The 23,839-nt window shown below is 58.2% G+C and overlaps 3 protein-coding genes across 12 annotated transcripts in view; 2 read left to right on the forward strand and 1 right to left on the reverse strand.

The window, feature by feature from the left end:
• PPP2R5D (protein phosphatase 2 regulatory subunit B'delta) overlaps positions 1-5,094 on the forward strand; it is a 31,982-nt gene extending 26,888 nt beyond the window's left edge. For all 4 annotated transcript variants that reach the window (XM_083828604.1, XM_083828605.1, XM_083828606.1 and 1 more), the window contains 3 exons: positions 1,032-1,104; positions 1,520-1,636; positions 2,006-5,094. In XM_083828604.1, coding sequence (XP_083684730.1) covers positions 1,032-1,104; positions 1,520-1,636; positions 2,006-2,143 — 328 coding nt within the window. In that variant the 3' untranslated portion in view covers positions 2,144-5,094. The remainder of the gene's footprint in view (positions 1-1,031; positions 1,105-1,519; positions 1,637-2,005) is intronic.
• MEA1 (male-enhanced antigen 1) lies at positions 4,973-6,253 on the reverse strand. Its single transcript, XM_083828624.1, has 3 exons — positions 5,972-6,253; positions 5,775-5,880; positions 4,973-5,612 (listed from the first exon to the last, which is right to left on the reverse strand). The coding sequence occupies exons 1-3, from the start codon at positions 6,212-6,214 to the stop codon at positions 5,449-5,451; spliced, it is 513 nt and encodes a 170-aa protein (XP_083684750.1). The 5' UTR covers positions 6,215-6,253; the 3' UTR covers positions 4,973-5,448.
• Positions 6,254-6,319: 66 nt separating this feature from the next.
• On the forward strand, positions 6,320-23,829 carry KLHDC3 (kelch domain containing 3). 7 transcript variants are annotated; one of them, XM_083828611.1, is made up of 12 exons: positions 6,320-6,462; positions 10,405-10,558; positions 11,213-11,465; positions 13,850-14,026; positions 16,278-16,393; positions 17,732-17,803; positions 18,018-18,231; positions 18,499-18,585; positions 19,714-19,822; positions 22,831-22,904; positions 23,051-23,129; positions 23,245-23,829. In XM_083828611.1, the coding sequence occupies exons 3-12, from the start codon at positions 11,312-11,314 to the stop codon at positions 23,309-23,311; spliced, it is 1,149 nt and encodes a 382-aa protein (XP_083684737.1). In that variant the 5' UTR covers positions 6,320-6,462; positions 10,405-10,558; positions 11,213-11,311; the 3' UTR covers positions 23,312-23,829. The 7 variants fall into 7 exon arrangements, with proteins under 7 accessions (XP_083684737.1, XP_083684743.1, XP_083684741.1 ...); XM_083828617.1 differs by lacking the exon at positions 6,320-6,462 and adding an exon at positions 6,614-6,849; XM_083828615.1 differs by lacking the exon at positions 6,320-6,462 and adding an exon at positions 6,884-7,227.
• Positions 23,830-23,839: the final 10 nt, after the last annotated feature.

Genomic DNA, 23,839 nt, shown 5'->3' on the forward strand with positions numbered 1-23,839 from the left:
GGACAGACATCTTGGTCTACGTTTCCAGTGGCAAGAGTAATACAAGTATTTCTGTTTACCACACATTAAAAAGGGTGCTGGAGAAACTGGGGAGGAGACAACAGAAGAGAACTTGGGGAAGATGAGTGTAAACTCCTGGCCACAGTTCTCTGCAGAGACCTCCAGAGCTCTGTCAGAAAACGAGGTATAAGTTTCATTTTTGGTTTCTGACCCCCATGTTCTCTGATGGAGTAGCCTGCTGCTTGAATGCTTGGCAGCTTTATTATCATTTTTACCCTCCTTTCTTGGATATATTTCAAGAGTTTGAAGTAATCACAAAATATAAGAACTTCCTTGGCACGGACAGGCAGGGTGCTAGACAACCAGTAGCAGAGACGAAAGCCGGAGAAGTTAAAATCAGAAATAAAGCAGAGATTTTAGTGCAGATGTTTAAAACGTAGAAGAGAGTAACAGGGAGGAGTGGATGCTCACCTCTGTCTCCGGGGGAAAGTTCACTGCCCTGGGATTTGGAGGCGGCCAAGTTGAATGCTCACTTGAGGTCTGTGCCAAAATCTGTGCCAAGCTGAAGAGCCGTGCCCTGGCCTGTGGGCAGTCGTCTCTGGCGTGGCACGTTATGGCCAGAGAGAAAAGGGAAACGTGGGCAGCTGAGCCCCAGATCTGTTGGAAATAACAATTTGCCCCTCTGCGTGTGGGGCACCAAGGAGTTTCCAAACTGGTGTCACTGCTTTCCTCCAGAAACTGGGCTCTCGGCTCCGCTCCTGCAGCGCACAGCCAAGGAGCAGGCACCTGAGCAGCCTGCTGCTGCCACCCTGTGCTCCAAGGGGAGCGGGGAGTGTGCCTGGGGCAAGCTGCAGCACTCCCTTCTTGTCACATCTCACCTCGAGGTAAAAGAGGGGCTCTCTAAAGGGCTGAGCAGCTCTTTCTCTCACCTGTGCTCTTCTGCTGTCCCTGTTTTTTTTTTTTTCTTTCCGTTGGTGAAAGCTGTGCTGTCCCCAGGAGTTCACACCTGTGCTCTCTCTCTCTCTCTGCAGGGGAAGGTTCAGGATGAAGGAACGAGAAGAAATGTGGCAGAAAATAGAGGAGCTGGCCCGGCTGAACCCCCAGGTGGGTAACAGCAGGGCCCTAGGACAAATGAGACAAGAATATGCTGGTGGGGTCTTGGCCTGCTTCCTCAGCTCATGAGAGCAGCTCTAGCACGTGATCTCAGGCCCGTGCGCATAGCTGCAGCGGTGGGCTGTCCCTCTCAGGCCCTAACATCTCGGGGATGCTGGCAGTATTTTACCAGCCCGGACTCCTGCAGCACTGACCTCTGTGTAACGCCACATGTACGGTGTGCCTGCGGCCCAGGCAGGTGCCACAGGTAGGAACGGATGGGTGAAAATGCTCCTTTCCTGTCTGTGCGCTTGCTGTGACCTTTGCCAGCACCAAAGAGAAGAGCCCCGTGGTGTTAGGAGGCTGGGGGGAGCAGGTTTGGTGTTGGCTGGTGTCCTCACTCCCCAGCTGTCTGTCTTGTCTGCAGTATCCAATGTATTACGCACCTCCGCCATTGCCTCCAGTCTGCTGTATGGAAACGGAGACCCCAACTGCAGAGGATATACAGCTTCTGAAGAAAACGGTGGAGACGGAGGCTGTGCAGGTGCGTAGGTGACGAGGGACCTTCCCCAGTCCCTCTCGGAGTGCTCGGGACATCACCACAGTCAGTCCAGGGCCCGGCAGTCAGAACTGGCTCCTTCAAGCGTTTGGAGGGTAAAAGCCCCCCTACTCTAATCTGTGACCATTGGAGATCAGCCTGTAGTTTGGAGTTTACCTGACCTCCTCGCTCTGGAAGAAATGTAAGTGGGGCTTCTCTGTGCCCTTTTGGTTTGCGTCTGGCTCTCAGCCTGCTCTGCAGCACGCCACGGTGTCACCCAGCATATCCTAGAGCAGTCAGAGGAGGGGGAGGCTCAGGCTGTACGGGGCTGAAGGGCTTTGTTGCAGCTCTCTGACTCCTTTGGTTTGTCTGTAGATGCTGAAAGACATTAAGAAGGAGAAGGTTTTGCTGCGCCGGAAATCTGAGCTTCCTCAGGACGTCTACACTATAAAAGCCCTGGAGGCCCACAAGAGAGCAGAAGAGTTTCTCACCTCAAGCCAGGAGGCTCTCTGACGGGCTCAGGAGCTGGCCCGGGAAGCTCTGCCCCCATCCCTTTCCCCCAGGGGTCACAGAAATGCACTTGGTTCTCATGTATAAATAAGGAATGAACATGGTGAGCTGTGCCTGTCCTCCACTCCATCCACATCCCTCCAGGGTAGATCTGGTTTTACGTTGTAACTTGTACCTCGCCACTGCCGTGTCCTCCTGCTTTTCCACCTTCGCTGTGCGTGTATGAAGGGAGCCTGCCTGTCCTGCAAGCCCGGGCAGGAGTCGCTTCATTTCCACGCTGCCTGGTTCTTATTCCGCCCGGGAGCCAGAGCCTCGCTGCCCTGCAGGGAGGGGAGACGCTCCCCGTACCTGCAGCGGCAGGAGGCTGAAGGGAGCCGCGCTGGGCTCTGCAGTCAGCAGAAAGAACCAAAACCCCTGCACAGCTCACCTCCCGGGGGGGCAGAGCTAGGCAGCGGCACGGTGCGCTTGACCCCTCTGACTTCAGAAACAACCTGAGCTGCCCAGCTCAGCCTGACGGAGGCGGGTGGCACAAATCCTGCCCTCGCCGCCGCCTGCCCCCGCGCAGCCGAGGCCTGCGGCTGAGCTTGGGCTGGGAGCATCAGGCAGAGTTTGTGGGGGCTCTGCTCTCTCCCCGCCCTGCCTTGGGGTGCGGCTCTGCGGTCGGAGGGTCTCGCGTACAGCAGGAGGCGTTCACTTCCACCTTTCTTTTGCTTCAAGCCCCCTGTTCTGTTCCCTTGTCAGTGGAGTGGGGGTTCAGTGCTTTGCCACCCCCAGTAAAGCTGGGTGCAAGCACTACGTACTATTGCTTCCCTCCCTTTAGAGCATCCTTAGAAGCTCTCTTGTGGGAAAGTGAATTCCTTCAGCTCTTTGTATTGGTCCTTGCTAAGTCGTCTCCATCCCAGCGTCTTGGGTAATTGTGGGCCCAGAATTAACTTCTGGCTTTGTAGCAGGCGTCAGCCACTGACTTCTGCTTTCTTCCTCTACCTGCTCAATTAAAATACTCCCACAGCTCTCCCTTTGTTGCTCTATCCCATCCTTAGCTCTGCAGTGGCTGGGGTTTCTAGGAGGCTTGTGCTGCTAAAGTCATTTCTGCCAATTAGTGGAAGCAGTGGATCCACATTACGGGGCCAAGGCTGAGTTGTGAGTGTTCAGTTGTCTCCTCCTCATGATCGGTGGCTAGACGCTGCTGTCGAACTGCTTCTGTAGGTGCTCTGAGCAAAGTTAGCCTCGCCCTATTACTTCAGCACCTGCCGTGGCCTGAGGCCCTTGTTAGTTCCGTGGCGCATCAGGGACTTGCTGTGCTAATTTAGCATTTAGGGTGCACTTGATAGCCCAGGGGCCCGCGCAGCACTCGGGTGCTACTGTGATCCAGCTCTCGGAGCTTTTTCCCCTACCTTTTGTGGTGCAGATTCAGTCCCAGGCCCAGGCGCCCCCTCAGAGAGGCTGGTTGCGATGGATAAGGGAAGTCTTCCCTTCTTACCTGCTGCGCTTGCTTTCTCGACGCATCAGCTTGAGCGGGTTTGCGGTAGCGCAGGGAGCTTCTGGGGTCGGTGCCAGCGTGACGCAGCTTTGCAGCATCGCGGGTCGTCGCAGGAGGTCCTGGTGTGTCTGCTCCTCGTCCCCACCAGCAGACCGCTTCCTGGGTCAGAGGTTCACCCCCTCTAATCCTGCTGCTGGTGCGCAGCACCCTTCCTTCCCTCCAACCCGCGCTAGGCTGTTTTTCCCCCCGTGTCGCCCCCCCGCCCTGTTCAGCTCTCTTTCAGTTCGGCCCTCGTTCGGCATGCCACCATCTCTCGGGAGCAGCTGGCAAGCGTGCGCGTGCGAGAGATCACCCCGAATCACGCAGGACCCCGCCTCCCCTCTGCTTCGTGCGATGGGCCAGTTCATCAGGAGACTTACGAAACACCTCAGGGAGGTTATTGCTTATTTTGAACATTAGCCCGAGCTCATGGTCAGCTGCCAATCAATTACCTCACGTGAGCCTGGCACAGCATGTAGACATGCGCTGGGTAATGCCGGCTGAAGGCTTGCAGGAGCGGCAGGTGGCTCCGGGGCACAGCACAGACGAGGACTGCCAAGCGCCCCAACCTGCAGCAGGGTTTAGGTGGGTAGGGGAGGACGTTTCTTCCCCTCACGGTTATGGGCTTTCCACCTCGCCTGCTTAGCGTCGCGTTACAAGCTGCCGCCTCGTTTCTAGAGCGCTCCAGCATGTGCCCGCCCTCACTACCGCCCGCTCGCTGCTGGGAAGCGGCCGCGTTTCCCTGCTCTGGGCTGCGCTGCCTGCGGAAAGAGCTGAGACCTGTGGCACGCGGAGGCCGGGCTGCCCTGCGCACGGCCCCTCTCCGCCTGCAGCCCCCGGCCGCGTCCGGAGGAGTACTGCCGAGAGCGGGCCGCGCGCGGGGGCAGGACCGCGACGCACCACGGCTACGTGCTGTAGGGCTTGGATGTCCTCATAGCTTTGTGTGTCTTGTTCTGGGTCAGGGACCTCAACGCTTAGAACCTTTCCATCGCCATTAGTTTACTGCCTACTCATTCCAGTGTCTTGGACATCGAAGAAGGGGACCATGTGAGTCAGGGGGGAGCGCGTTATTGCCCTCCGCCACGCGTACCGCTCATGTGCAGACCTGCGTCTGCCACGCTACCGCTGCCCCTTGCTCCACACTTGGTTTCTAGCATTAGTGCTCATTTCTGCCTATGCCTTCTCCCCACATCAGCCAAATGGACAGAACTGGAGCTGCCTCTTCTACTTCACACAGCTCCCTCCTCCCGAGGGAGCGAGCAAAACTAACTACTGCATTCACCCCCTGGACACAAGTATTAAGCTGCTTACAGTTCATATGTACATATGGTGTACTTTATTTTCAGTAGAGCATTACATAGTATGAAAGTGTTGGATTTTGTACAGATGTCCCTGTATGTACAGTACTAAATAAAACTGATCTCTTGGAAAGACACACTGGGCTCGACCTCTGATACACCAACATGCAGCCGCGTGCCCTCGGAGGAGGCACCCCTGGGGGGAGAGGGACTTCTCCAGCGCTGGGACGAGGTGTTTGTCCCAAGCCAAGCTGGGTGAAGCCGCTCAAAACCCCTCCCTCCACACGTATGCAGGGTCAGGAATGTGGGCTGCCTCCTCCAGGGCAGAGCAAGTCAACACAAGGACATCACAGCAACTTACGTGGCAGCCAGAACCGGGAAAGAGGTAAGGAAGGGAAGGTGGACAACATCAACGGGAGAAACTGGAACAGCGACGCCGGCGAGCCCCGGCCCCAAACTGGGTGACCGAGGGGCGGGCGGGGGTCTGGGCGTCACTTCCACTCGGGCCTGGGGCCGCTCAGGCTCTGCCTGGCCTGCAGCGTGCGCCGCACCACGTCCTTCCACTGGTCCTCGGAGATCTCGCTGGCCCAGGGCGGGATGCCCAGGGTGGGGAGCTTCACGCCAGCCATCGTCCTCTTCACCAGCTCCACGTGCTCTGGGGACGGACGGGCAGCGCGTGAGGCCGGGGCCTTCCCCCCAGGAGCGGGGACGGCACTGATGTGGGAATGGCATTGACGTGGGGATGGCGGTGACATGGGGATGGTGACACGGGGATGGCGGTGACACGGGGAAGGTGACACGGGGAAGGTGCCCTTACCTGGGTCCATGGGGATGGAGCTGCGGCTGCTCTGAGCCGCCGCGCCTTCCTCCTCCTCCTCCTCCTCGCTGTCCGCGGGCGGCTCGGGCAGGTGCAGCCCCAGCATCTGCGGCACAAACGGAGGCGGGGAGGTGGGGATCGGGCCCGTTCCCCCCCCGGTCCCCCCCCCAGCCCCCCGGCCCGGCGCTCCCCGCTACCTGCAGCCGCTCCTGCAGCCCGGGGCCCGCCGCCTCGCCGGGGCCCTGCTCCGGTTCCTGGCTCAGCGGCTGGTACAGGTACCCGCCGCCTTCCTCCCCCTCCTCCCCCTCTTCCTCCTCTTCCTCCTCCTCCTCCTCTTCCTCCTCGTCGCCGCTCCAACCCGCAGCGCCCTCGGGGGCCTCCGGCGGCCCCGGCTCGCCGGGACAGACCCGTTCCGGCCCCATGCTCGGCGCCACCGCCATGCACCAGGCGCGGCCCCGCCGCCCCCTCTTCCTCCTCCTCCTCCTCCTCCTCCTCCTCCTCCTCCTCCTCCCCCTGCCCCCGGCCGCCCCGCCGCGGGGCACTGTGGGTGTTGTAGTCCCGCGGGGCCCTCCGCGTGCCACCCTGCCGGCGGCGGGGGGGGGGGCCGCGGACTACAAGTCCCAGGGCGCGGCGGGGGGGGGGGGGGGGGACCGGAGCGGGGCCGCCTGAGCCGCCTGCCCGCCGCCAGGTACCGGGCTGGGGGTGGCGGCCGAGCGGGGCCGGGGCCGGGGCCGGGGCGGGACGGGACGGGCGGGCACGGCTGCACCGGGGGGGGGCGAGGGGCGGCTGTGGTGGGGGCGGTGAGGCGTGGGGGGGGGGCAGCAGCCGGCCTCCGGGCCTCCACCGGGCGTTTGGGCCTCCGCCGAGCCCCCAGCGGGCACCTGGGCCTCCGCCGTGCTGGGCTGAGGCGGTGGGAGCGAGGCTGAGGCGCGTGGGGAGCGTGGCGGCGGCACGAGGCCGTGCGGTGGCGAGGGGCCGAGGGGGGCCCTTACAGCCCTCGTACCCGCTCCCCTGGGCTCGGGGCAGCCAGAGGCTGGGGCTGGATCTTGGCAGGAGGGAGGTGGAAGCCTGGGAGGTGAGGAGGGGAGCGGCCGGCTCGGGGATTTGGGCAGGAATCACCTGGCGGAGGTGGCACTGGGAGGAGGTGGCACTGGGAGGAGGTGGCAGTGGGAGGAGGTGGCTCTCCTCTCGCCAAGAGCAGCCGCCGTGGTGAATCCCAGCCCGAGCACCCGGTCTGCGCTCCCCGCCGCCCCACACGAAGCCTCCGGAGCTGCCGCTGCTGAGCCCCGTGGCTGCCCTGGCACGGGCGCGCTCCCCGCTGCCGAAATGACACGGCGAGCTGCTGAATGTGCAAGCTTGCAGTTTCGCCCTGCCTTAGCATAAATAGGCAAAGCACGGGATAAATGTCAAGCACGAGTGAAGAAAGCGGGCTGTTCTCGTGCTATCTGTAACAGTAAGTTGGAGGTACTTGAAATAGAACAGTCTATATGGACTGCCGCGAGCTGCCTGGGCTATTTTAAGGGTTACTAAACCTTGTGGCCGTCATCTTTTTGGGAGACGGGACCGAGGCAGCCACACGGTAGGGATTTGCTCTGCGGCACGGCTTTACGGGAACGGCAGGCTGCCCTGCTTGGGGTGGTGCCGTAATTCTGGGGTGACAAAGGCAGAGCCCTGGAAAACACAGGGTTTCTCCTCCTTGCTCTGGGAATCGACTGCAGCAAGGCTAATCCAAGCGGCTTTCAGAAATGGCTCTGGGTTTCTTTGTGTGCAGAGGAACGAGGCAGCCCGGTGATCTCTCTTAGCGCAGAGAAGCGGGTCTGAGGATGTGTATTTTTGTCCTGAGGTTGTGGTTTAGCTACGGTACTCAAAGATGGTTAGCAGCTTTCTATCTGGAGCAAAACGTTTTCATAGTTAATTGCAAGGCTTGAAAATAGCGAGACTAAAGCAAATAAAACATCTGAAAAATCCGAGTCTGAAAACCCAGGGTGTTGGTTTTTTGGTTTTTGTCCCCCTTTGCTCAAATCACCACAACAGTTTTGGAAGGTATACCAGCGGAAAATTATTGAATTGTTCCCTGGTGGTCCTGGACGGCTGTGTGCTGTGCTGGTAGACCCTTGTGAGGCATAAGCTGGGCTAGTTGGTTGGTTGGGGCTTGCTGTGCACCTTCAGACAGCAGCACAGCCGGAGATTTGGGAGCGCTCTGTGTAGGAGCTGCCTTCGAAGAACACCGAGCTGCCTTACGTGGGACGACAACCAGGCTGAAACGCCCCGGGTGAGGCGCCGCGCTCCCTCTGCCGGGTGCCAGCGCCGAGGAGGCGCGAGGGAGGTGTCGAAGGACGTCCGCAGCTCTTTCTCAAAGCAGACCCGTGATCGTGATCTGCCACTCGCGGTCGGGTGTCACGCCCGGCCGTGGCGTTGCTGGAGGCGGCCGTCGTCGCGCCGCGTCCTCGGGAGGCACCGCCGGACTCGTGAGGCTGCGCGGCAGGTGGAGGGCTCCAGGCGCTGCTGCAGGACCGTGGCAGGTTGTTCCTGAGACGCTTCTGGTTTTAACCTCCTCGTGCTTAGCGGCACGGGAGCGGCTCGCTGCGCTGCCTGCTTCGTTTCCAGCCCCCGTCAGGTACCTCAGGGGAAGGGCTTTGCGATAGCAGGTGAGGCGTAGCCTGCTTTTTAGAAACGTTCTTGTTCCTGGCAGCCGATGACGGGACCTGCCAGGGTTTCAGCCCAAATTTCTCTGCCTCCCATGCTTGAGCATAACTCTGGAGGGGCTCTGTCAGAGCAGGGGAGCGGGCAGTCCTGAAGGCTGTGTGCTGAGGGTGAAATGCGAAGAGCTGCTGGCTTTTGGGGGGTGCAGCGGGGAGCTGAGGCATCAAGTGGAAGAGCCTGGTGGCTTCAACAGAAGCCCTCCTACAACAGAGCCCCCGTGTGCCCGTCGTGGTGGGCACGCTCGTGCCTTGCCGACACTCTCCTGGCTATGCCTGGGGGTAAGGGGTGGCCGGGGCTCCCTGAGAGAGCGCGTGGTGAGTTAACAGCAGCTTCCTTGGGTTTGCTCAGTCCGGAAGAATCTCTTCTCTCGCCCTACAGGAAACCTGTGCTTATTTCGGTGGCGTTGGTTGGTCTCCCTACGGGTCCAGTGTGGGGTTCCTGCGGGCTCTGGGGCACGGGTTCAGCCGGGTCAGAGCTTCAGGCGGCTTCTGGTGCAAGGGCAGAGGGGCTGCGAAGGCTGTTTTGGGGAGATGCAGCCCCGGGCAGAGCGGGTTAGGGTTAGGGGAGAAGGCACCCACACTTAGCTCGCTGTCTGCGAGGATCTGTCGCAGCCCTCTGCCTCCCCCCAGCCCTTGGCATCGCTTCTGTGAGTGCAGAGATTCGGGGCGTGAGGCGGGTTAAGCCTCCTCGTGCCACGAAGGAACGCGCCCATGCAGGGCAAAGGGGATGTTTGTGAAGCCCGGCCGCGGATTTAGGTGCCGTCCTGCCGGCCGCCGCCCCTGGGCGCGTGTCAGCTGCTCTCGGGGATGATCTCTGGAAAAACTTTTCGCCTAAGCCGGGCCTTGAGCAATCGTAATGGTAGGAAGCGGCGCTGCAACGCCTGCCGCAGCGTCAACCTTGCGTCCCACGGTGTAGCCGGGGCCGTGGCGCTCAGCTGAGCAGATTAACTTCTTAGGATGCATCCCCTTCGTTTCCTGTCTTCCTGTGGCTAATCCGAGCGGTGGAACCGCGCGGGCAGGGCGGCCGGCTCCCGGCGGCCACGCGGCAAGCGGCAGGTCTGCTCCCAGAGGACCCGAGAGGTGACAAGGTGACACGTGTCCTCTCCTCCTTCCTGGGCCTTCTGGAGAGCGCTGGCAGTATTGACACGGCCGCTCAAGTCCCCTTGAGCTACTTCAGGAGCCTCCGACGGAGTCACTTAGCCCAGGGGTGGCTTTGAGGAGAACAACCGCTGGTCGGGTTCAGCGGTGACTCCCGGTTGAGGAGAATAAATAAAACAGATAGGGGAAGCCTGCGGGAGAGCCTAAAAGGTGACTTTGGTGGTCTCCATGGAAACTCTCTGTTCTGCAGCTTTGTGGAGGACTCGTACCAGAGCTGCTGGCTGGCTTGAAGGAGGCAAAAAATAGTAATTAAAAGGTGGGCGCTGTAAGGGAGAAGCGGCTCCGCGGGAGGGGCGCCTCGGCTCGTCTGTGCCGCGCAGGACTGCGGGGAGCTCTCTGCTCAGACTTGGCCCCTGTCCCCTCGCCACGACTTTATCTCTGACTCCTTCCCCAGCCCTGAGGAGCTGGAGATAAGGCCGGAGCGTGCTGCTGGGCCGTACGGGCGCCCGGGCGGAGAGCTGCGGCCCTGCTTGTCTGCGGGGCCGGGGGCCGCCTGGCTGCGCTCCACATGGCGCACCAGCTGCTCTTCAGCTCCTTCGGGAGGAGAGCTCTCCGTGTGAAAAGTTAGCGCTTTCCAAAAAAAGGGGCTGAGAAAATGTGTAGGAATTTTAGTCATCGTTCTGAGGCGTCCGCGCACCGCTTCACGTTCGGCAAATGCTAAAATTGGGCGTGGGGGGAGCGCGCTGAGGAGCGAGGAGCGAGCAATTAAAGAGGGAATTTTCTTTGGGCTGCCTGCAACGCTGACTTCTCCTCTAATGGCTGTTTTTCAGCTGGGGGAAAGCTGCTGACGAATTAGACGGACCTCCTTCTTCAGAAGTGCCAGGGCAGGACCGCGCTCCAGATCCTGAGATCCAAAGGGGAACCTCCGCAGAGCTCAGCGACGGTGACTTCTGTGCGAGCTGGTCTCGGCCATCTGTCTGAAGCGTGAGTTCATACACCGCAAGGCGTGCGTGGCTGTGCCTGAATTTACTGTGGGAGAGAAGGGACTTATCCTGATCCTGAGTGGGGAGTCAGATCAGAGAGCCTGAATGCAGATGTAGTGCACCCTCCTATCAGGGACTCTTGCTTTGGGGGGGAAGCTGTTCTTTTGGGGTTTTTTGTTTCTCTGCCTTTTTTCTTTGCCTTTTTTCTTCCTCTGGCATTCTCACAAGCGATCCAAAGAGCGCAGTCTCTTCCCTCTGGCTCTGTTCTTTTCACCTTCACAGTTGGCTCTCCCCGCATGTCTTCATTCATGCGGACAAATTGTTCTGGCACGTACATGATGTGTGCATGGCGAGGGCATGGCCGGGCGCACAGCACTCGGCTGCCTTCGCAAAAACTGCTGGGCTTGGGCAGCCTGTACTGCCGCCCTACGTTGTTTTTTTGGTGTGAGGACATCTCTGCTTGCTCTTCCTCGCCTCGCTCAGGTTACAGCACCCGCTCTGCCTCTCCTTCCCAAGCGGAGAGGGCAAAGCTGTCTTCAGCGGGAGGGCAGATGGGCGAGGACGCAGCAATGTGACCTTCATAGCTGGCCTTCAAGGAAGGCAGGAAAACCCGCGAGACGGATCGTGTTATTTTAGCATTGTGTCTTTGTTACAGAGCCAGGTGACGCCTGCGGGGCATGGCGGTGGCCCGGGAAGCATGAGGCCGTGGCGCTGGGGGCCCTGAGGACGGCCTGGCTGGCGGGGACGGGGAGGAATGTTACGGTGGGCCGTGCACCTGGAAGGCGGGCCGCGCAGGGTGAACCACGCGGCCGTGGCCGTCGGCCACAAGGTGTATTCCTTCGGCGGGTACTGCTCCGGAGAAGACTATGAGACTCTGCGGCAGATCGACGTCCACGTTTTTAATGCAGGTAAACGCGTCCCTCTGGCAGGGCAAAGGAGCGGCTTGCTCGGTTACTGGTTTCATTGCCTGCTGCTGCTCGGTGTTAAGTGCTCTGTTACGTTTAATTTCCAAATTTCTAATTTCCAAAAAAGCTGTCTGTGTAGATGGGAGCCTCTTCCGTCGTGCAGCTCTGTGTTTTCTGCTTCGGGGGCAGGCCACAGCGGGGCTGTAGTTCAGCAGGCTGCTAGGACAAGAGCTTACCAGAAGTAACCGTATAGCCATATAGTTCTGTCCTTCTTCTCTGTGAACGCTAACTCAGGAAAGCGCAAAGAGGCACCGGTTAGCTGGTGTCCCCCATCCAGCTTCCACTTTTCAGCCACCCCTGGCATGTACAGGGCAGGGTGGACTCGGCGCACAGGGCTGAGTCTCTGGGTTTAGGCTCCCGAGCCGGTTCCCTGTGGGACAGCTGAGTGCCACCACCAGCGCCGTGGAGTCAGCAGGGGTGTGTGGCTAGGGTGGAGGCATTCCCGTTTTGGCAGCAGCTAGCTGGTAGATATCCAGGCTCGCAGTGTGGCTTAGCAAAGCAACCGGAGCTGGAGTCATTCTTGTAGGGTAGCCAGTATGTGTCAGGAGGCTGAATCGGAGCCACGGCTGTGCTGGGAGAGGCTGCGTTTCTTCATTCGGTGCCCTTTGAACTGAACGGATTACTGAGCTGGTCCATAAAGCGCCTCCCTATAATTAGGCTGAAAAATTGCACTGATGCTTGGATGGGTTCGGCTGAGCAGAGGCATGAGGGGAACCAACGGCTCGTCCTTTGCAGAGGGGACAGCACGCTGAGCTCTCCTAAGGTGCAGGTGATGTGCGGCTCGAACCGCTTTGTCTGCGAGGCACAGCGAGTTCACTGCTCTGAATCTGACCTGGGAGAAGACAGCAGCGCACGGGGTGGTGGATGAAACGTGTGGCTACGTGGGGTCGTTGAGGTGGTCTGCTCACGGTGCAGAGGGCAGCTCAGGACCTCGTGAACGAGGGCATTCCTCTCTATTGGGAGACACTGGCCTCTCGTCGTGCAGTTGGACGCTGTAGCTTGTGAAACGTGCCGGCAGAGCGCTGCTCTTGTGGTGCGTAATTACCGTGCCCAGAGGAATGCTCCTGCCTCGTCCTCCCGTCTGACCACTCCCAGGTGTTAAAGGGTCAAGAAGCTACGGCTGCTGCTTGGGAGGTGCCACTGGCTTCCCAAGCCCTTGCGCTGTCAGGTTTCGGTGCTAAAGCTGAGGTTCTGGGTCCTGAATGATGTCTTGCAGTGATCTGAAGGGGAAGAACGCCAGCGTCCTGCCTAGCTGGACTTCTTAACATTGGCTGTGCCTCCTCAGTGCCCTTCCTGCCTCTGAGGTGGACGCTCACCTTTTAAGAAGCCTGATCCTTTCCCTTTTGCTGCCCTGGTATTTCAGGGGATGGCTCTCTTCCCCTCGCCGCAGTAAGACATCTAGCTGGTCTTTGCTATGTTACCTCCACGTGGCAAACAAAATTGGAGGGAGGGCGTCTGGACGCTGTTATGTAATGGCCATGCAATGCTCGCGGTGCCTCCTGCACTGTCATTAAGCCCTGTAATACACACTGACTGCTCTGACTACCAGGGAACGTGACGTGCAGGCTCCCAGGAAGGAGAACCTGTAATCACAAGGAGCTCCCATTTGTACCCCAAGGTTAGCAGAAGGAACTGGAGAATGGGTGGGGGTAAAAGAGACGCAGCTGTCGGGTCTAAAGTTCTTACTTATTATTTTTTTTTTTTTAAAGACAAACAAACCATTGTTCCTACAAAGCTGCCGTGTCGTTTTATTTAGAATGTGCTCCCACAAGTCCAAATGCTGTCTTCAGGTGTCTTGCCTTGCCTGTTGCTGCAGTGAATTATTCCTGTGCTGCCCGTTTCTTCAGCGTTTTGAGTCTCTTCTTCAAAAATGTCACTAGTCTGAAGTAGTGTCTGCATTCATTATCACCTCCCTCCTTTTCTTTCCCGTTTTGGTAGGGTGTGTGTGGTGGTTTTGTGTGGGGGTGGTGTTTGTACCTTCACTCGTGGTCTAGGATGAAGGAGAGTGGAAATATCTTGAGTGTGGCTGATGCAGAACCAAAGCTATTTCCGTCCAGAGTCCTCCAGTCCTCTGTGCTTCCTGTAGTTCTCTCCTGAACAGGGGCCCCGTGGAAAGCTGTGCTTCCATATTTCTTAGCTACCTACTATTCAGGGTCAGGCACAGCTCTGTCTTGCTTACCAGACTGCTTCTGCGCCGTGTTGTGGCGAGGGGAAGAGAAATATCGGGCTTTCTGCTTTCACAAATGCTCACTTGTCCAGGCTGGGTAGACTGGTGAGCACGCGTAGCGGGCTTAACATCTGACACAGGCTCAAACTTGTGCTTTCAGTGTCTCTGCGCTGGATCAAGCTGCCTCCAGTGTGGACAAACAGCCGAGACCAAGTGAGAGAGGTGCCCTACATGAGGTATGGGCACTCGGCGGTGCTCATAGACGACACCGTCTACATCTGGGGTGGTCGCAACGACACGGAAGGAGCCTGCAACGTGCTCTATGCCTTCGATGTCAGTAAGTTCCAGCTTCTTGCTCTTTCACGTCACAACTGCTCTCGATGAGACCTTTTCCCTGGCCCTCCACGTTGTTCCCCAGCTTGTTTCCCTGTCCCTTGGTCTCTCCACAAAGTGGTAGTCTTGGCCAGTTGGGCAGATGGGGAACTGGTGCTGCTGGATGGTTCAGCGGGTTTGGAAGGAGAAGGGGGTGCCCAGTGTGTCTGCGTACTTGACTCTCTGTAAAAGCCTTTGAATAGAGATTACTGAACTCTTCTAAAAATCGGATGGTTTTACATTTTTCTATCAGCTTTGCGTGCTCTCTGTGATTGTAACTACAACAGAAGCACCGTCTGTGTGCGGCTGAAGGTTGCAGCGAGAAGGGGATAGAGCTCTCAGGGACTGTGATGTCTCTCCAGGGTGGTCATTCTTTCTAAAAGCGTGAGGCAGAGTGAGGAATACAACGCACAAGTAGCCAAGGACAGGATGGAACAACAAGGGCAGGCATGAGCCAAGTTAGATAAGCCTGAAAGATAAACTCCTTGAGGCTTCCAGTCGGTTTCTTCCTCGTGCTGCTGGAACACCTGGGAAGAACAGGAGCCAGCAGGAAGTGGGTGGACGGGAATGCCAGGAAAAGAGCAGGGTACACCTGGATTCCGGGGGCAAGTCCACATAAATGCTGACCACTAACTGGCTTGCTGGCCTTGCTGTGAAACTGCTTCCTCTGGTGCTCGGTCATGAATTCCTTTCATTACCAGGAGATGTTCTGAAGCTTGAAGCTGCTCTCTGGGCGCAGGGTTTCTCCCTTCCCCTGACACATGTAGCTGAGAAGCCACCAGCAAATCGCTGTGTACACAGAAGCCTTGCAGTGGGAGCTGCCTGGCGTCCCCGCCAACTCCGGCACTTTAGCATTAAGTGAAAATTAACTGAGAAGGCCAGGCGTAAGGGAGCCCATCGCAGCTGTCTGTACACGCTGTGCCCGTCCCCTGCCAATCCTGGAAAGTGCGGCTGGCAGCCCTCCGGCTGTGGCGTCAGCCCCATTGTATCAGTCACGTCAGGCTGCACAAAGCCCTGGCCCAGTGCAGCTTTGTCCTCTGGGGCTGGAGGCACCGATCCGGTCGCGAGTTGAGGCCCTCTTCCCCTCTCTAATCTGACACGTTACGCTCGGGCAAGCTCTCGCTGCTGCCGTGTGACTGGGCTTGGAAGCAGCCCCGCCAAGGAAGGGAACTCGATAGCTGTCGCGGGTTTCTCACTAGCTGGCTGCCCAGGGATTTTGTTGACCTTGCAAGCCCCTTTGTGTGGTTCCAGCTGGAGCCTAGGTGGACGGCTGTGGCCGCGGGCCAGGCTCCGAGAAGTTATCCTCGCGAAGAATGTTGCTTTGGCTCCAATTTTACCGCTTCCTGAAATAAGCACTGCTGTTGGCAGCTCGGAGCAGTCGGGGAGGGCGGGGGGGGAACGTCTCCTGCTGCCTCGAGGCTTATCTGTGCCTCTCTGTGGGCTCGTGGGACAGGTGCCTGTTTATGCTTGGCAGGGAGCTGCTGGCTTAGTTCCATGCTGCCCTGCATGGAGAACAGCTCCGGCTGGATTTAAAGTCCTCTTCGAATTCAAGCCAATCCCTGGAGCGTGTGGGCTGCCTCTGGCTGGTGTAGACACATGGGGAGCAGTGCTGAAGGACCCACGGAGGGTGGAGGGCAGGGAAGGCTCCCCTTGGAGAGGGGGTGAGAAGATGACAAGTGGAGCGGATAAGATAGGGAGAGCTGCGCTGCGGAGGTGAGGATGTGCACAGTAGCTCTGTTGACACGGTGAGCCTGTGGTTCACTGGCTTCTGGCTGGGTTTTGGAGCACTGTTTTTCCTCGGTTAGATGGCATCTCCAAGCCGTGAGGTCACTAGGGCCACTTAGCATCGTTGCTTCACTGTAATTGAAACTGTAAATGCAGAGCTGATTAATGACTCACAAGTAGGCTTTGCAAGAGATTCAGTCCAAATAACATTGCTCAAGCAGCGCTGTACTAATCACGCGCAAAACTCGAGCTGTTTGTCAGGCCAGGCAGTGTCAGCAGCCGTGCCCGGGAGCCGAGGACCTCTGTCACCGTGCCCCTCTGGAGGCTCAGGCAGGCAGCCATGCCTGGAGAAGCCTGCGGTCTCCCTAGGGGAGGTGCTGTGTACGAAAGAGAGAAGGATTTCTGCCGCAGAAATGAGGAACGGTTGCAAAAGGCTATCCCATCCCCACGTCTTCTGTGTTTTCTTAGCGTTGTCCCCTGTTTTGTTTCAGACACGCACAAGTGGTTCACGCCAAAGGTGTCTGGAATGGTCCCAGGAGCCAGAGATGGGCACTCGGCTTGTGTCCTGGCAAAGAGCATGTTTATCTTCGGAGGCTACGAACAGCTGGTGAGTAGTCTCTGAAAGAGCTATTTGGCCACCCCTTGGGAAAGAGGGTATTCCTGCCCAGCAGAAGCAGGACACAGGGGCGTTTTGTATTCACAGTTGGTTTCATTTTATAACTCGGCAAAGTCACGGCATTAATTATCCAGGTTAGGCTCATAATGTTTCAGAGAAGACGGTTGGCAAAGTCAGTCTACAAAAACAGTGACTTTTAAATACTGTCTTTTCACAAAACATACCGAGTTAAAATTTCAATATGTTCTGGTGTATTTCTCCAACACTCCGATGGTATTAGATAAATGTATAATATTTATGATAAATACCATATATATTTATTTTAAATTAGCTGAAAAGTGCACCAGAAAAATCACTTTCAAACCTGCAGTGTTGCTGTGAGGCTTTGTCCCAAGCTGGTGCGTGTTCCCTGTGTTCTCTACCTCTTCTCGTACCTCGCTGAGCCCCTCCAGCGAACACTTGCTCGTCCTCTCGTGTAAGAATACCTTGAGACAAAGGTCATCCTGCACTAGCTGCCAGTGTGCTTAGCACCCCTTTAAGCAAATCCTTACGTGCTGATCTTAGGAGGGTAAGTATCACTTCAGACTATCACCAGACTCCAGAAAAGCTGTGCAAAGTCACAGCTCTTTATTTGGAAGAGAGCTGGGACTTTGTTAAGGCAGTCCCTTGGTTTTTTCCTCCCGTTTTCCAAGTACTGTAGCATGCTAAATGCATGGTCTTGGTTGCAGCAGCCGCGTTACAAATGTGACTTGCTTTTAACCAAGGCCAAACAAGCCCGTATCTGTCTCGCAGCTATCTCCCCTGCCTGGAGGAGCAGAAGTCTGTGCTGTTTGTGTGAATGTAGGCTCTCGCAGGCTGCGTGTGGTCTTGGTGGAATCCTCAGACCCCTGAGTGTATTTACTCTTGGATGTTCAGCTTCCTAAAAGTAATCTTAACTCCTGCCTTTCCTTGTGCGTCCGTAGCAGAGCCAGCTTCTCTTTCCTGTTAGAGCCACCACCTTTTGTTATGGTGTGAAGTAGAGGCAAGGTGCTGCTGTGCCCGTACCTACTGTGTGTGGGACAGTCGTGGTGGTAGGAACTGGGGACCGAATAAACGGGAAGGCTGCAGGGAGAGAAGGGGCAGCTTTAAGAAGAGGTGGGCTTTGCCTCCCTCTTGTTAAGTGGTTATGTATGCTGTTTACCCTGCCGTTTTGGAGCAAGCGCCACATCTCCTAGGAAGCGGTGACTCCAAAGGGATGCTCTGGTCTCTACGACAGCGTCCTTTCGCGGAGGGCCGGTGTGACCAGGCTTCTTAGCCCCTTTGTGACTGGGCTGCCCTGCTGTCTTCCAGGCCGACTGCTTTTCAAATGACATCCATAAATTGGACACCACGAACATGATGTGGACCTTAATCTCTGCCAAGGTCAGTCTCTGTTTTTCACTCTGCCTCGGGGACAAAGTCTCGTCTCCGCTATTCCCTGGGGTAGCTGCCTGCACGTGCCTCGCGGCTCCTGTCTGGTGTGGCAGGAGGGGAAGTTCTCCAGGAGAAGGCAGCCGCCCCAACTTCCCTGTCAAGATGTCGTCTCCCTGGGTAATCTGCATTGTTCCTCTTGCTCTGCTTTAACCTGTCCCTGCAGGGTACACCAGCTCGCTGGAGAGACTTCCATTCAGCCACCATCATTGGAACAAAGATGTACGTGTTTGGGGGCAGAGCGGATCGTTTTGGGCCATTTCACTCCAACAACGAGATCTACTGTAACCGCATTAAAGTGTTCGATACAGAAACAAACTCCTGGCTGGACTCCCCTCCAACCCCGGTGCTTCCCGAAGGCCGACGGAGCCATTCGGCATGTGAGTGTGGGTCTGCTGAGAGGGGAGGACAGTGGGGAGGAATTCCTGCCCCCAGCAGAAGGGGTCTCTGGTCCGCCGGGCAGAGATGTGGGATAGCAAGGGCTGCACGGAGCCTGGCTTCTGCGGAAAGCTGCCGCCAGCAGCAAAGCCTTGCGTGCAGCCCTGCACGTGAAGGTGGTATTAATCGGAGCAGACAACTAGCACCGCTTTGCTGTGCTTGATGTTGGGACAGGACGGCATGCTGATGTCTGTGCTTACTCCCCACAGTCAGCTACAATGGGGAGCTGTATGTCTTCGGTGGCTACAACGCACGCCTGAACAGACACTTCCACGATCTCTGGAAATTCAATCCAGGTATTTATGCTTTTAGCTCGTTGCAGTGATGGTGCTCAAGGCCCTCAGGTGTGTGAGTGCTCAGACGAATGTTTGCTCCGGGGTCTGGGAGCGTGTTTGGGGGAAATAGCTCTTCTGACAGTGCTGACAGAAACTTGCCGCTGTGCTTGGCACCCCTGTTCCTCCTCAGACCATCTCCAAATCTCAGTTAGAAAGAGGAAAAGGGAGAATTGCTGAAAGATGTGCCTGCTCAAAAGGGGGCTGGCAAAATTTTGTCTTGTTCTTTAGATATGCAGAACTCTTGGCAGAAAAGGAGGTGTGGGGTTAGAGAGGCTGTAGCTGGGGAAACCACTCACGCTGACCTGCAGCATCACCACGGCACACTCTTGGTACCAGGTCACCTTGGTGGTTCTTCACCTGGTACCCCAAGTATCAGTCAACCGTGAGCTGTTTTGGGGTCTTCCATTTGTTTTCTAATTGTTTTGCACATGAAAGCCTTATATAAAAATGTTACCTGCGAGCAGCCAACTTGCTGTTCCCCCAGCCAATTTAGGAGCTAGTGTGAGAGCCTGTGAAGGTTTTTAGGTGCCATGCATTAGTGAACAATCACCCCCAGCATCCTCGCCGTGGAGAGCGGCAGGGACAAAGGCTGCTGTCTCCTGGTTCGGTTCCTGTGCTCCTGCAGCCAGTTCGGTGAGGATGCTCTGCATTCTCAGTGGCTGCCAAGAGATGGAGCTGGTTCCTGGGTCTCCCTCCAGATCCGGCACGCACCGGGGTCCTTGGGAAGGGAGCCTGGCTGCTCCTGCCGCTCCCTGTGGCATCTGACCCGCTGCTTTTGGCAGCTCAGGGGCTTGGGCTTTGTAAGCGAAAGGCCTGGGCTTGCTGCAGTGGCTGAAGGGCAGAACCTGCAGCTCCCCTTCCAGCAGGCAGAGCTTCAGCAACCCTGTGCCCTAAGCAGCCTGATGGAAGTGCGTCATTCTGACTCCAGCAGAAAGAGGAGGTGGACAGGGAGGGCAGATGTGAGATGTGGTGTCTGTGGGGGCCTCTTTTTTGCTGTGGTCTGTTTAAACCCATAACCTGCTTATACCCGGGTCTCGGCCAGGCTTTTCTGACAAGCTGGTGCACTCTCACCCTCGTCCTTCCCCTTAGTTTCCCTTTCCTGGAGGAAGATCGAGCCCAAGGGGAAAGGCCCATGTCCTCGACGCCGGCAGTGCTGCTGCAGAGTGGGAGACAAGATCATTCTCTTTGGCGGCACCAGGTGAGCTCTGTGGGGTCCATGGGAGGGTTTTCCTTTCTCTTCAGTAGTTTCCCTCCGTGCTCTGCCCCATGCTGTAGTCAGATTCACTTCAGAGCCACGTGGCAGCTTCCCATGCAAGTGTGACAAATTACCTAGACCAGGGCTCCTCTGGAAAAGACAAGGGGGAGACTGAAGATGTCATGTTGGCCTGTAAAGCACCCGGTGACAAGCCCTGTTCGACACCCAAGACCAATAGCCTGGTCTGCTGCGCTGACGCAGACTTCAAACAGATTTATCCTCCGTTACATGCTGTCCTGCTTCTCCCACCACAATTTATTTCTTTCCTTGGCAAGAGGGGTGTCTGCCAGGCTGCAGAGGGATGTCAGCTCAGCTGGGAGCTGTCTGAGGAGCCCTCCACACAAGGCAGCGTTCGCTTCCGTGCCAGTGCTCCTTAGCAAAGTTTCCATTCACAAAGGGGACCCGGTGCTGAGGATTTAGCTGTCAAACACTGGAAGTGATGCTGTCAGGAGGCAGGGCAGCTTGGATGTGGCCGAGAGCCTTAACAGCTGCTAACAGAGAGGAAGTGGCCCATCACCAGGACATGCTCTGTGCTGCCTGGAATGACAGACGGCAGCTCTGGAACATGGGCCTGTTTGCCAGTATCCACCTTGCACGGGCACCTGAAATGCTTTCAGCCCTCCCAGTGCTTTGGAAAGCTTTCTCTGGGACCCTGGCAGCGGCATTTTGGGGATGCTTCTGAAGACAGGTTGGAGGCAGAGGACGAGGCAGAGTAGGTCCAGCTCGGAAGTGAAGGGCCTTCAGCTCCAGGAGAGCTTTTGGGGTGGGAGAAGGTTTAGCAGTAGGATGGATGTGAGGGAGCGTTCAGTGCATGGAGGTACACAGAGGGGCTGAGTTTATCCAGGCTCCTCAGCAGACACTGGAGCTGCTCGCTGCAGTGGAAGGCTTGCAGGGGCTCGGTGACAGGTCTGGATGCTCGCTGCCGCTGCAGCCTTTGGTCGGCGGCACGGATTTGTGTCAGGGCAGCAGCTGAACTGGTGTTAAACCCAGGCTCTCCTAACAAACGCTGGCAGACCCCAGTGAACGTGACACCAGCTTTTCAGAGCTCAGTCCGCCCCTGCCAGGCAGCACGGCAGAGCTCGTCTTTTCCACGGGGTGACTTCGCTGTTCGACTTGTTCTTCGAGCTGGGCTCGGTCCTGACGCAGGCTGGCTCACCGCGCTGTCCCGGGGCAGGAAGAGCTGCTGGTGGCAGGAATGCGGCCCGCCTGGACCTGGGGAGGGGGACAGGCTGCGGTGGGGGCTGTGCTGGCTTCCTGTAATGGTTATCAGGTGTGTCCTGGAGCCGCCTGGCGAGATAAGAAGTTTTCCAGGAAGTCGTTGTAAACGGAGAACTCCCTGCGGTCTGCCTCCTGACCTGCGCTCCCCTGCCGGGGCAGGGGAGGGGGAGAACACAACGCGGCGCAGGGACGGGGTGCGGGGGATTCGCCTTGCAGGATGAGCCGGCGTGCATGGCTTGCGGGCGGCAGCAGCGCCAGGGCACGGACGGGCAAAACCCCTTTGTGTCCTGCCTCTCCTGGGGGGATTCCTGTGCCCTGCAGCCTGCTCAAGAGGTGCTTCTGCAGGTGCCCCCGCTCCTGCAGCGTCCAAATGCTTCGCTTCTTTTTGCAGTTCTGCCGAGAGCTCAGTCTCTTTGCCCCCGTCTGTGGTCTCTCGCTGATCAGCAGCACTCCCGCTGTTAGCGTCTGGTTTAAGCGACCAGGCACGTCCCACCGACCGCAAGGGACAACGGAGGGGAGACGGAATGCTGTAAACCAGAGGTCAGCTGAACAGCTTCCGATCCAGGCTTGCCTTGGGGATGTGTTTTCCTGACAAGGCTTAGGAAGGCCTGGCTTCCTAAGGGAGGATGAGCAGTTCTGCTGGGCTCTGGCTGTCGCCTCGCAGCCCGCTGTCTGGGAGCTGCAGCTCTCCTGGTCTTGAACTCCAGGCTTTCCCCAGCTGCTTGCGGCTGGGCGATAAAACCGCAGCCACGCTGCCTGCTGGCTTCTCCTTTGGAAGATAAGGGATGCCCCAGGTTTTCCTGTGACGTGTGAGATTAGATCGCGGTGCGGCGAACATACGGGGTGGTATTAAGGGGGCTTTCGCCTGTATCCAGGCAGATGGGACCCGTCAGCAACAGGTCTTCTCTGCCAGCACTGAGCTGTGCCCCGGAGCTTGTGGGGGGAGATGAGGACTGGGCGAGCAGGTGCTGCCTCACCTCCCGGGGCGGTGCGAGGCTTAGCGGCTCGTAGGTGGGCAGCGAGTGGCAGGGGGGTGAGGAGTCACTGCACGAGGCTCCAGCCAAGCAGGGAGGATGTGCTAAACCCCCTTGTGGCAACCCAAAGCGGGACTTAAAACACCTTTCCTTTCTTTCAAGTTCTCCAAGCCACCGTCAGCCGTGGGAGCACCTTCCCACAGGCTGGCCCATGTGCTGGGGCACGCAGCGACCCGTCCTTCAAGTGGCTTTGGCAGCGAGGGCAAAGCAGTGCTGCCTGCAGCGTGGGGCTCCTGCCATTTCAGGGCCTCTCTGGTTGCAGGAGGTTTGGATGGCCACTAGCTACGACCGTCACCGTCTCTGGAGACAGGGCACAGGTCCTGTAGCCCCGCAGCACAGCTAGAGAGCCTCCCAAAAAGTCCTCTCGGGTCTCCAGCTTGATCTTGCCCACCCCGCCGGGGTGCCAGCACTGCTTTTGGACTTTGCACTGTGCCACTGAGCGGTGTCTGAATCCTCCTAGGTCGGATGGCTGGCCCTTGTGATGTTCTCCTGGTTTGATCTGTATGCGATTAGGTGACGCAGCGTCGCTGTGACCTGGTTTGCCGGGGCTGCTGGGTTGTTGGAAAGCGGTTTGGGAGGTACTGGGAGGAGGAGGATTGTGAAACCAGCCAGGAGCCGGTCAGGGTGCGGGGAGCACAAAGAACAACCGCCGCAGGGGCGTTTTGGCACCGACTGACGAGCTGTGCTTGGGTCCCGCAGCCCGTCTCCGGAGGAGGGCATGGGCGACGAATTCGACCTGATGGATCACTCGGACCTCTACATCCTCGACTTCAGTACGTGAGCGCTCCCCACCCGCACGGCTCGTGCCTCTCGCCACCGGGTGCCTCGCTGCCAAGCACCGCTCGCCGTGGCGTTTTGTGCCCGACGCCCCGGTCCCCGCATGCGAGGAGTGCTGTGGCTAACCGCCCTCTTTCCGCAGGCCCCAGCCTGAAGACGCTGTGTAAGTTGGCGGTGATTCAGTACAGCCTGGACCAGTCCTGCCTTCCCCATGACATCAGGTACCGCACGCCTTGCTGCCAGGCCACCCGTGGGTGCGCTCCCTGCCTCGGGGCGCTCCAGCCCTGGCCGCTGCGCTCGTGCTTCCCCTCAGTGTGCCCCGTTGGTGTGTTGCAGATGGGAGCTCTCGGCCATGACGACGAACAGCACCATCAGCCGCCCCATCGTCTCCTCGCAGGGCTGATGCCGGCTCACCCCTCCGTCGCCCTGCTCTCACTCCTCCACACGCCGACCTCTTGCTCCACTGCCTGCATGAATTTTTAGCCCTTTCAAGCAAGGAACGTATGTGAGCTCCGTTTGTCTCGCCCTAGCCAGGCCTCCCTCTGCCCTCGTCACGCTCAGGGCAGCGCGGGTGTGCGGGCAGGGCAGGCTGCCGGGGAAGGAATCTGCTCGCCCCAGCTGCGCGACTCTGAGCCCCCGTCCTCGCCTCTGGCTCGCCTGGAGAGCTGCAGCCACGCTGGCCTGGTCCCCTGCCAGCGAGGGCCCGAATCGACTCCTGCCACCAGCCCCAGGCCACGAACTGTGCCCCTGCTGCCTCACCAGCGCGGGGACCTCCACGCCTGCACCCGTCGGCGCCGCCCTGCCTCCGGCCTGCTGGGTCCCGTGCCTGCCGTGGGGGCCTGGCCCCAGCTGGCTCCTCTGCCTGGCTCCCATTGTGAAAAAAACAGCGCCCAGGGGCGGTTTTATAAACACTGAGGCAGAGGTGGCCTTC

Source organism: Anser anser (genome assembly GCF_964211835.1).
Source record: "Anser anser genome assembly, chromosome: 3".
NCBI lineage: Eukaryota > Metazoa > Chordata > Aves > Anseriformes > Anatidae > Anser > Anser anser.

Bases quoted from the DNA above. Each gene is read 5' to 3' on its own strand.
- MEA1 (XM_083828624.1), bottom strand. From the start codon at position 6,214: ATGGCGGTGGCGCCGAGCATGGGGCCGGAACGGGTCTGTCCCGGCGAG. The intron at 5,881-5,971 runs GTAGCGGGGAGC...TTTGTGCCGCAG, and splicing joins GGCTGCAGGAGCGGCTGCAG to ATGCTGGGGCTGCACCTGCC. The intron at 5,613-5,774 runs GTAAGGGCACCT...GTCCGTCCCCAG, and splicing joins CTCCATCCCCATGGACCCAG to AGCACGTGGAGCTGGTGAAG.
- KLHDC3 (XM_083828611.1), top strand. From the start codon at position 11,312: ATGTTACGGTGGGCCGTGCACCTGGAAGGCGGGCCGCGCAGGGTGAAC. The intron at 17,804-18,017 runs GTCAGTCTCTGT...CTGTCCCTGCAG, and splicing joins GGACCTTAATCTCTGCCAAG to GGTACACCAGCTCGCTGGAG. The intron at 23,130-23,244 runs GTACCGCACGCC...GGTGTGTTGCAG, and splicing joins TGCCTTCCCCATGACATCAG to ATGGGAGCTCTCGGCCATGA.